The sequence below is a fragment of the Mytilus edulis genome, chromosome 3 (genome assembly GCF_963676685.1).
Source record: "Mytilus edulis chromosome 3, xbMytEdul2.2, whole genome shotgun sequence".
NCBI classification, from domain to species: Eukaryota; Metazoa; Mollusca; class Bivalvia; order Mytilida; family Mytilidae; genus Mytilus; species Mytilus edulis.
This window is the reverse complement of record NC_092346.1, coordinates 85673429-85686170: the sequence shown is the minus strand read 5'-3', so window position 1 is coordinate 85686170 and position 12742 is coordinate 85673429. Positions and strand designations below refer to the sequence as shown.

General features: G+C 32.2%; 1 protein-coding gene across 3 annotated transcripts in view; it reads right to left on the bottom strand.

The window, feature by feature from the left end:
- The window catches only part of LOC139514601 (cytosolic phospholipase A2-like), a 42611-nt gene extending 33177 nt beyond the window's left edge, over nucleotides 1-9434 (bottom strand). The window contains exons 1-2 of one of the 3 annotated variants that reach the window (XM_071304013.1): nucleotides 9344-9434; nucleotides 210-410 (exon numbers count right to left, since the gene is read on the bottom strand). In XM_071304013.1, the coding sequence (XP_071160114.1) occupies nucleotides 210-394 (185 nt within the window). In that variant the 5' untranslated portion in view covers nucleotides 395-410; nucleotides 9344-9434. Of the gene's footprint in view, nucleotides 1-209; nucleotides 411-3101; nucleotides 3245-7810; nucleotides 7906-9343 lie in introns of those variants that run through there. The other 2 variants (XM_071304012.1, XM_071304014.1) reach the window with 2 other exon arrangements.
- Between the last annotated feature and the right edge of the window lie 3308 nt (nucleotides 9435-12742).

Genomic DNA, 12742 nt, shown 5'->3' with positions numbered 1-12742 from the left:
TCCACAACCTTAATTTTTTGTATATAACTTAAAAAGTTCACACCATATTGATTATGATTTCCTTTGTATTTTTGTACCTCTATACATCCCTTTTTATTCCTATGCGTACTACGTTGTGATCATAATTATAATGTTAACTACCGCACAGACAAGAAAACATTATGTACCTTTCTGGCATAATAACAAAGTAAATAAACGTTTACGTGTACCTGCTTGATTTCCTGTTATGCGTAAAGCTATGTACTCGGCGAAGCATGTCTGTCTCATCACTGTATGGTTTGGAATGAGTATGATTTTCGCTTTTTTGCTTACAATTTGACAGTTTTAAGGTTAGAGGACGTTTCCGTGGTGAATCCGCTTGACATGACGATGTAGATAAACTTCTTTGTGCCATTTTTAATTATTCAGACCTGCAAAATAATAAGCGATCTAACTTATTTTTTCACTGTGATTTATTTTTATTTCTATTTGACAACATAAACCTTGTATAAAAAAAAATCCTGGATCATCATCGTTAAGGTTGATAGCGACAGTATTGACGATTCTTATGAGACACTGCCTCACTTTTCTCTTGACCAATAAAAACAGAGAAGATAAGACATTCAAGTAAGATATATACTATAGTTATGTGTATTACATAGTGTTGTGTACAAAATATTAGTTTCGGTTTGTGCCCTTTGAACTTAAGGACGCTTAACTATGGCAACAGAATACGCATGCTCGAAAATCCTTTCTGTGATTGGACAAAATGCAGTCATGGTGGGTGATTTGGTTGTGTTTGAAAAAACGTCTCGTTAATTATACCGTGATGGAAAGCAAGTGAAAAACTATAAATATTTGAACTAGATCTTACAAAGATTTATATTTTTTATTAAAATAATTGTTTCTCCAATATCTCTTTGCATCCGTGACAGCTGTTTATTCGGGACAATTATATTTTTAATGTAAACTTTGTTGTACGAACGTACATGACTTTTAGAACGCACCTACGCATGTGAGATTTCGGCGGGGTTTTGGTGAATGTAAACAGAAAGATACGAGGACCGAGAATACTGAACACAAACAGAGAAAACGTTGTTTAAATGGTATCTTTGTGCTTCTGATGTTTATCGAAATGATAGTTTTAAACATATACTCAAATTTAAATACGTCGGATATCTTTTTTAAAGATAGTTCTTGTTTTAACTTAAGCACAAGATATCCCAACGTTGTTTCATAATAACGACGAAGATAGATACAAATATATTATGACAAATTATACTTTGATAAAAACCTCTGATGAAGGCCGCTGTCATCTACGTCATTTTGTCTGTGGTGAATATCTGTCTCATTGGCAAACAAATGGAACTTTTTAACGACCTTGTCTAGCTATACAGCCAATGCACGGTCGGCCTTGGCTTGCGCCTTTGTGGCCATAAAATTATTTAATATTTACCATATGGTAATTGACATAATCATACCACATCATCATATTGCAATATGGTTTACAAATTAGGCAAGAGCTGTTAAAATGCTTCCTGGTTCCATTACTGACAACATATTTGTGAAGTTAGGTGGACACTACTTTATATAGACACTTTGCATTTCTATTTTAATCAATTATGCTTCTGTTCCTATCGACATGAACATTGATTTATGTGAGCCAGATTTCATTAATTGTTCACCTATAGTTGTGATATATCCATCAATTTTTTGGCGTCCCCTTTACAATACATAAATTTCCAAAACATTTTCATTCATGATATGCCAATCTGTTCAAAAGCATTATACATGTGGTCATGAGTTCGCCAAATGATTTTGTGTTAACCAAGACCTTTCTCAATTTGAAAGAAGGGAGTTACAATTCTAACCAAAAGATTCGATCAAATAACGTGGATGTTGAGCCACTTTATGTCATTGGTGGCTTACCAATCGCCCCTCCACTGCCCGGTCTACTAAAGAAAAGATTCATTAATGAATTGTTAGTTTTAACGCCACTTACTGCACTCTTGGCTAATATATCATGGCATTCAGTTTTTATTGGTGAGTAAAAGTACCCGCCGCAGAGTCCTATTGAATTTTAGCAGGAAAACTAACAAGTTTTGTTTATAGTCAATAAAGACAGGCGAGAGCGGGAGTTAAATAACATAGACCTTGAAATTTAAAGATGGAAATCATGATTTTAATTGTATTTTGTATACAAATAAACCTGGAAATATCTGCATGGTTAAATAAACTTCTCCGTGCGCAGAAGAGCTTGTGTCATAGAGAGTGTTTGACGTTGCGTGATGTACCGGTACGTACTCTTAACCAGATTAAGTGGTATAATTAGTGGGGTCTGTTTGGCTGGGCGTAGTGTATTAATGTGTAACCAGCATTGGTTGGAATTAGATAAAAGAAACGTGCATAACCCTTAAAAAACTCTTTCAGGGGATCAATAAGGGGCTTAATGCAAAACAAAACATATGTCCTTGTATAATATGTTATACAGGTCCAGCTGCAGTTGACACTAAGTTCGTTTGCACCTACTTGTCAAACCTGAAGATCTTATTTACTGAATTGTTATTAATTCTATATTGCCCTAAATACGCATGAGGAATTTGTCTCTTGATGTTAGCAAAGAGCTCTCAGTCGATCAAGCCTGTGTAAAAATCAATTTTTGCATCAAATTGGTAAATGATATAACATATCTAGAGACTCTCCATATCAGTTGTAGTATAATTATACCTAGAAATAAGGTTCAACTGAAAGACATAATTATACTGACCTAAAGAAATTCTTAGATAAATTAATATACTAGTGTGTTATACGAATACAATCTATAATAGTACAAAAACTGTATGAAAATGACAATATTTTAGTAAAATTATAATATAAAATACTGCTATTTAACCTGTACATTTGAATATAACATCCATACCGGTAAAGAACATTTATCCGAATTGTAAATTATTAAATTTATTTTTCTACCTTACGTATTAATGACATAAAATGTCAAATTTGTATTAACTTTTGGTGAACTTACCTTCCGATTGAATAGTCTATCATTAACGTCTTCCTTACTTCAAATTGAAGCCAATTTGTCATTGTATTAATTAACTAGCTTTAAAAAATTTATTTACCTTTGGATGTTGTTGAACTGTTAATATAATAGTATGGTATATGTTCGAGGAATACTCTTCATCATTGCCAAAATGTTCATAGCAAAGTTTTGGAATATTATACTATGCTTTTGTTTAGTTCACAATACAACATTAATCAAAACGAAATAAATATACAGATAATATTAATCTTAACAAGCATACGGTACAACCAGTCGTAACTTGAGAAGTAATCTATCCAACCGCGTCAACTATACAATAGCTGACGATATACAAATATTTTATAATTAATTCTATTCGGAGAAAAGTATATCAATATGGGTAAACGTTCTAAGAATCAAAACTAAAACTTTCCACACTTTTTTATTTGTAGCTTCTTCCTGTTAACAGTAAATATAACTATTTGCGCTCAAGCATATGGTTCTCATACGCATTTAATACATATATTGCTGGGAATACATTCGTCTGAAAAATTAAAGGGAGGTAATTTACTACTTCAGGTTTACTCCTGGACACATCCGGTCATCACTTTTCAAGCTCAAATGCCACCTTACAATTTGCAGAAGACCCTATGGCTTTAACATGTACCATAATAAAAACATACTTAATAAAATTGAGAATGGAAATGGGGAATGTGTCAAAGAGACAACAACCCGACCAAATAAAAAACAACAGCAGAAGGTCACCAACAGGTCTTCAATGTAGCGAGAATTTCCCGCACCTGGAGGCGTCCTTCAGCTGGCCCCATAACAAATATATACTAGTCCAGTGATAATGAACGCCATACTAATTTCCAAATTGTACACAAGAAACTAAAATTAAAATAATACAAGACTAACAAAGGCGAGAGGCTCCTGACTTGGAACAGGCGCAAAAATGCGGCGGGGTTAAACATGTTTGTGAGATCTCAACCCTCTCCCTATACCTCTAACCAATGTAGAAAAGTAAACGCATAACAATACGCACATTAAAATTCAGTTCAAGAGAAGTCCGAGTCTGATGTCAGAAGATGTAACCAAAGAAAATAAACAAAATGACAATAATACATAAATAACAACAGACTACTAGCAGTTAACTGACATGCCAGCTCCAGACTTCAATTAAACTGACTGAAAGATTATGATTTCATCATATGAACATCAGGCACAATCCTTCCCGTTAGGGGTTTAGTATCATACCATCATAACATATATGTACATTTATTTTTCAGGCTACAATAACATATTATCAGATCGATTCGGGCCGAATGTATCATATCTTCGTCTCAATAACCCATATATTTAGCACAAATTCAGCTTTTATAGTATGAGATAAGATGCTCACACAAGCAAAAGGCAAAATTTTAACCATGACTTTGACATATGACGTTGACATCATTTGCTTTGTGGTGGACCAAGTACCTCAAATCAAGATACCAAGATAATCAAGGTCTCTAGCTGTCGCTTATGGTTCATGGGTTACTTTTATATATCTCTTATGTCAAATACAGAAGCCGAAATAACTCTCATATGCAATATCATTTTGATAAAATTTGACCAAAGCTAGCAGCCTAGGGATTCGCGAACCACTATAAACAGCTAGAAAACGATTTGGTGGAAGGAGAAAAAAAATTATATCAATCAGAACAAATACAAATCGGTCTTTCCACGGAAGAGTGGTTGTACCTAATTCATAAAAAAAACCCTAAAGGAAGTAAATAAAAAAACCACTGAGTCATCATTGTCGATACAAAAAATTGCGTAGTGTGGTTAATTTAAGCAGTATTTATTAATGGAAAAATATAACAATTAGGTAGTGCAATGCTACTTGAAACTCAAATATGGGATTCGTATTGATTTAAACGAATTACGTGTGGAATATAATTCCAAAGGTTTTATAACGGCTGGTAATAGCTTTTACTGCATTATATATAGTTTAAAGACCCCTAGTGCTATAGTCATGTAGCTATAGCCTCTGATTTGGATCTAATACTGAAAGATAATCAGGACAAATTCTGTGAAACATTTGGGGAAATTCTAACAATTTATGTTTATTACACCGAAACTGGAGAGTTTTCAAACCTGTTTCATCTTACAGCTTATGTCTGGGTGCTATCTTGATACCACCTTCGCCGATTGCTGCTTCGAGTTGCAAATTTTCTTTTCAGATTTTCCTAATAATCAGGGATAATAATCAGGGATATTATCCTAACCAATATCACTATATTCTATGACTGGGCATATTATAAAAGATAAATAAATGGTTTTTAATTGTTCCTTTTTAGTTTAAAATTCAGCTTTCTGAAGAATGCCAATCGTGTATTAGTCTTATCAAAAATTCTTGGCCATAGGCGGATCCAGGGGGGCCCGGGTCCCCCTTTCGTGGGAAAAATTTGGTTGATTATATAGGGAATCATTGAAGCATGACTGGAGCCCCCCCCCCTTTATGTCAGTCAGCGCCCCCCACCCCCCACAACCTTTGGAAAAGTTCTGGATCCGCCACTACCTGTTATAAACAGGTATAATATTTGCTAGTTTCCACACATCTTGACACCTCCCTATATATATATATATATAGCTATCAGTAGGGATCTATTAAAAGATTTGGTAAAAACGATTACTTCAATACATTTTTGGCCAACCTGAGGAGTCTTGAACTGACTAAATCTGTCTCTGTAGCTTTTGAAATACCAAGATCAACGAGCACATCTTCAATATCTTGCTCACTAATTATTAATTCCTTTATTTTTTTTTTTAATTTCACCATATTCTTATATTGGTAATATAGTATTTGAATCATCAACAGTTACAGAAGAACGCAGAAATAATCGCTTACGTAATTAGTTTGTCATAATCACTTATATTTTTGCTTATGGACTTTCCGTTTAGAATTTTCTTCGGGGTTTGGTATTTTTTGTTATTATATTTTTTAGTTATTAAAAAAGTTATTTGGTAATCCGATCAATTTTTTAAGAGTTTCTCATCAATGTTTTGTTTTTATTGTGTGTATACCATAATCAAATTGAGAATGGAAATTGGGAAATATGTCAAAGAGACAACAACCCGATCATAGAACAAACAACAGCAGAGGGTCACCAACAGGTCTTCAATGCAGCTAGAAATTCCTCCACCCGGAGGCGTCCTTCAGGTTATAAACCTTTTTATCTGGCTTTTCCAAGAATTGTTTACTTGGTCGAACGTAGCTTATGCATTTATTTCTTATTCGTTGAACATGCATCCAATCATTGTGCGGTTGAATGTAATAGAAAGATTCGACATATCAGATTAGAGGTATCACGATTAAATAGAACTATCGTTAATATTCCGTCGTATTTGCAGCCTGTTATCAAAATAAACAATTAAAAAGTATCCAATAGTTATGAATTTCGTCTTAGTGTACGATATTAATAATATTAAAAGACACCTTTGTAGGATTTGTCATCTTGTTTTGTATAAGGAAATATTCATTGATACTACTTAAAACTGTGATATCTTATATATATATATATTTATCATATATTTAAGCGCTTTCTAAGTCTACTTCACTTAGTTTACAATTACACATTTCCATTGATGTATCTTCCCTTTAGAGAAGTTACGCGAAAACAGAAAAAATGCTTCAACTCTTGATTATTTCATCCTGCCGAGACACTGTGACCATACTTCAAAACAGGAATATACTCTTATATATGATATTGTGTCATAGTTTTCTAGAACCTTAAGGCAATATTTACCAAGATTAATGTCATTATGGTTAACATTCTGAAGCACCTTAGATCCCCCCTGTTTTAGTCAGGTTTGTGTTGCACAGCTTTAGTTTTCGGAATGGTTTTTTGTGTTTTATATTGTTTAACTTTTCGTCGTTTTTCGTTTTCTGTCATTGCATTGCCAGTTTTTTCGACTGATGATATTGAATATCCCTTTGAAATATTTCGCCTCTCTTGAATTCAATTATGTTAGAGGTTATCTACATAATATAGATTCGCATTCAATACTACCCTATAAATGTCCCTTGCTGAAAAGACGTCAAATTAAGAGCGTAACCAAATCAGTACGCAAAGACGAATGCAGGATGGGCAAGGAATCTTTTAAATGGTTTGGGATAATAACTCCGATAATTCCACATGAAGATTCAATTCTGAAAAATTCTTTTTTATGTAAATTTGGTTAAACTCACCTTTTTTAATTGCAAAACAAAAATGAAATACAACTTTATAAAGTGTATGTGTCCGAAGAGCTTTATCATTTTAATCTTCATCGGGAACACTCCAAGCCGATATTTGAAAGTGAAAGATATATTAATAAGTGCCCAAACAGGTAAGTAATTAATGGCCAGAAAGGACATACAATTATCAATCTTATCCATCTAAGCTTAAACTTGCCTGAGTTTGAACATTTGAAACAGGATATTTTTTTACGAAAATGACTGAAATGTCAATTGGCGATCGCCCCTCAAGGCAACTGTAATCAAATTTTTAAAATGACGGATAAATTACCTTTTAATACCTACATGACTGGCGTTATATTATTCAAACTATTCGGCAAGACCTTGAATCAAAATTCATTTGACAAATAAAAAATGTTTAAAAGTTAAATTATTATGTTTTACTACTGATACTTATGTAGTACACTATAATTACACTAAAACAGAAGTCGTGTAAAGAATTTCAAAGAATTTATATACAAATCAATGGGTTGAAAAAGAAATTGTACATTAGAATAGTTTGTAAATGTGTACATAAACGTACTTACACAGTATATTGTTTATTCCATTAATAATCCTCGTACAATCGTAAATAGGTCACATACCGGATATACAATTGACTTGAAGGAAGCAACATCTTTTAATCTAATTTTGAATACAATATTTGGCTATAAAATTATATTGGTTTAAAAATAAGATTACAATCAGTCAATATAGAGGGGTTTATTTGTTGTTTTTGTTTTAAATTGCACACAAGTCAGTCGTGTGTCCTTGTTTATATATCGAAAATTTTTAAGTTGTGTGTTTTTAATATACAGAGCATAGAATTTGGTGACATTAAAAAATATAGCAGGTAAATAAGAAATGAATTCAAACAGAAAATAAATACAAATAAGTCAATAGTTGTATTTTTAGGGTTTTTTTCCATTAAAAACAAACGACCCATTTGAAATGTTGGTTCAATTTCTCTCGAACCTAATAAAACATACAAATTATGTCCTATATTTTGTAAGGATAATCATGTTTCACACACTTAAAGACCAAAATACAATGCAGATATGAATCAATAAAGATGTGAGGCGAGAAACAAACTTACCAACAAAAATAGCAAAAGGAAATCAAGACCTACAGTCTAAAACAATTATAGAATGGTAAGGGTATCATACAACCTCGAAAACGTCCCCTGAGTCTATAAGATATAATACGATTCGTCAACTTTTTACTTACTTCTATACATTCATGAATCTGTGTAACTTTCGATTCTCTTTAGTAATATTTTTTATGTTGCTTTAAAATTTTCGTTACTTTTACAATAGAGTTAACAGTCTAGCTTTTATATTCTATGATTTAAGAGATGGAAAACAACACGTTTAATAATATTAGACATATTCTTCAATTCCGGGAAATTGAAATGTTGACATTTTTATGCCCCATTTATGGGCATTATGTTTTCTGGTCTGTACGTCCGTCTGTTCGTTCGTCCATCCGTTCGTCCGTTCGTTCGTCCGTTCGTCCGTTCGTCCGTCTGTCCCGTTTCAGGTTTAAGTTTTTGGTCGAGGTAGTTTTTGATGACGTTGAAGTCTGATCAACTTGAAACTTAGTAAACATGTTCCTTATGATATGATCTTTCTAATTTTAATGCCAACTAAGAGATTTTATCCCATTTGCATGGTCCACTGAACATAGACAATGATTGTGCTGATGGTGCATCCATGTACTTGACAACATTCTTGTTCTATGAATAAGTTGTGACATCTAATTCTTTTCTTTTTTAATAAACGTCTTATTTTAAAGATATCTTAGAGAAATCTAAAACCTAATTTGTCCAAGTTTTAAGTTGATCTTTTCGAAAAGAAAAAGAAACGTTTTGTGTACTTGGTTAGAATTGCTGATAAAGATGTACTATGCATTTAAAGTCCTTGCGATTCACGGTTCTTACTTCATGCATGAATCTAATTGACTGTTTGGTTTTTGCTTGCTTTTGACTTCACATATTTTTCTTTTAGTTTTCAGTTCAGCTTAACCTCTGAAAAAGAAGATGTCTTCTATATACTAAGAAAATTCGCTTATAATTTGCCTACCTTAGGAATGAAAACACAATATGTAGTCCTTTGAAATTCCTCTACTTTTTTTATTCAGTGTGCCTACACATTGTAGGTCACGCTCGGTGAGGTGAAACTTGATAGTTTAAACATGTATCCTAGTCAACAAAAGTAACGATACACATAGCGCCTTTAACTCTACTTTATCATCAAATGTGACCAGTAAGAAAAACTATACAATAAAAAACATTTATTTTATTTTATTTGCAAAGCAATTATACATGTAATTCAGAAAATATGGCCATCGAAATAAAAAGAATGTTGTAATATTGCCCACAGGTGGCATCTTTTTCTAATTCATGTTCAAGTTTTAAGTATCGGTTTTCGAAATATTATGCGAATTTTTGTTTTCTTAGAAAACAATAAACCTACAAGAAAAAACATGTCACGTTTTTGCCTTTAGTCAATGGTTTTGATAAAAACACATCACTCTGCAAATAATGACTAATTTGACATGTCTAGATCTATTCCTTGGTATTGTGTATTCAATTGTTATAATATGAAAAATGCATTCATGATTGCTTTGTATGTTTTTTTTTTGTTGCGTTTTATATTTCTTGTTGCCTTGTATAGTTATCGGACTAAAACAACGTCATGTCGATGTGTTTTTACCTGGGTTTTGATATCTTGAAAACTTAAGTACAAAAAATAAGAAGACTTGTCATTTTTATCTAAGATCAATTGAAAATTTAATTTATTTTAGGTAGTGTAAAAGGGGCTCTTTTATTTAATAATGATTTGAGTTTGAATTTATATGTTGACAGGTTAAGATTGAGTTTATATTTACGTTTAATTGTGGATGGAATAATTCATTCATATTTGTGAAGTGAACGAGCAGATTACTTACAGAACAAATAATTTCTCAAGCGATTTTGTGTTGTACTTTAAATGTTATGGGTCATTGTAATTCAGGAGCATTTTTGTTCTTTCTATAGTCAATCATTTCTAAGTTTTTTTAATTACTCTTGGAACCAACATATGTAATTGTCGTTTGAATTTCGACTGCTGTATAGAATTTTACTGCAGCTGCATGGAACCACATTGAAATTTCTTTAATGTTGTAACTACAACATACTTACTCAAAATCCCATGTATACTGCAAAATCCAATGGGATTATGCAGAATTATAAAATCCCATGCATGCTTATAAAATCAAATGGCAAAAGAACCATCTAGTCTGAAGCTTGAACACTTAGTTTGTAATTAAACCAATGTTATTCAGCACATTTCGGTTATTTACATGACTTTGATCTTAAACAAAGTATGGACATGTAAATAAGTCTTTTCTTTATTTAAAGTGACCTCTAAGGAAAATTCAAAACGAACAGTTCCTTGACAAATAGCAAAATCAAACAAATGGAAAACAACTGTTATATTACTGACTTGGTACAGACATCCTTGTGTACAAAATAGTGGATTACCCTATCCTTGCATACAGTCGCATAAAATTCCTTTATATTAACAACAATGTGTGACCTAAACAAACAGACATATAATAGGTCAAAACGTCCAAAATTAAGTTATGCCATTCATCACTGTGCTATCATCTTAATCACTTTAAAAACAAACAACTAAGTCAAATAGAAAAACAAAATTGCACTCCTTAGTACATAAGCGAAAATGAAAGACACGAATACAAAAAAAAATGACCATATCACAATAATACAATTGAGGGATGTATCGATACAGAGCCACGCCAAAAGTATGTAACAAAAATATACAAAGAAAAATGAAAAAAAAACATAACACGTATACGTAAAAAGCTTGTTTTCTCTAATAAGAAATGAAATATGCTAAATATTCTTACTGAAATTAAAATTTTGTTCTCCACAACATTTATGTACGTTTCGGCAATAAAGGTTATCGAAAGGTTGTAGGTATTCCTATCGGCACATATTGTGCCCCTTTAATAGCTGACTTGTTCTTATACTGTTTATCACAGTTTATGACCACACTCCGATAAAGGATGTTTTCATTAGTTGTTCATGGCTTAAAACTAGTTGTCAGTAACTGCGAATACTGTCAATACTCTCAAGGTCGTACGGTTGCCTATAAAAGAGGGACGAAAGATACCAGAGGGACAGTCAAACTCATAAATCGAAAATAAACTGACAACGCTAAAATTATTTACATCCACTTTACTTGAACTTTAGTGGATATTTGTCTTATCATGGAAACTATACAACATCTTCTTATCAAGAAATATATAAGCCGTAATAAAGACATCGTTATATTGTAATAATGACACAAAGATAAATCTAGATACTCTCTTATGCGAGTTTTTGTCTTTAAAGGACTACGAATACGATTATGTTGCACTTCTCACTTTATTATAATTCAAAAATTGTAAAAATGTTATGCACGAAAAAGAGGTATTAAAGATTTTCCAAAATATTATATTGTACAACCCACCACAAACACTACAAACATCCGAAACGTTTTGAAAAAAAACAGACATTGAAATGAAACCATAAATCGTCCATAAAGAAAAGAAATGGTCACAATATCATTTTCATTGTTGTTAAGCGAATCTCGAGATTAAATCAAACGTGTAATACGGCATATATTTTTAAGTTCACTTCTAAATACACACATGTACAAAATTGAAAGTTGATATCACTTACATCGTCGTATATAATGTGAGGGAAAAAATAAACGTTATAATGAAAAGACGAAAGAACAAACAGAAGTACATACGCATAGCCCAAAATCATAAAAACCATCTCCTTTCGTTGAATTTGCAAAAACAAATACCAGTCTTGGGAATAAATTTCAAATATTTCAATCCTTTATGGGTTGATTTAAAATACATATAGGTAAGCAATTAAGATGGTTTTTAAATTTGATAGATGCTTTTTTTGTGCTTCTTTGTTAAATATTTGTTTGTTTTTGTTCTAATTGAGTTTTGTGACACGGTGATGACTACTGTACCCCTATTTTGACAAAGTTACCTATTATGTCTGTTTTGTTCACGCGTTTTTGTAAATATAATGGAATTTGATGCGATTGTCATACAAGTGAGAGGTTTAGCGCTATAAAACCAGGTTCAAACCACCATTTTCTACATTTCAAAATGCCTGAACCAAGTCAGAAATATGACAGTTGTCCATTGGTTTGATGTGTTATATCATTTAATTTTGCCATTTGATTAGGGACTTTTCGTTTTGAATTTTCTCGGAGTTCAGTATTTTTTGTGATTTTACTTTCTTTCACAGTCCCTTGATGTTATTTTTCGTAAATACTGCTCAATAACATGATATATCTGTTCATTATTTCTTCATAGACAGAACGAAATATCACAGTAACTCAATAAATAATGTTAATTTTACATTTGCCAGGTATTTGAAACGGTGAATTTGCATTCTTCGTTCATCGATC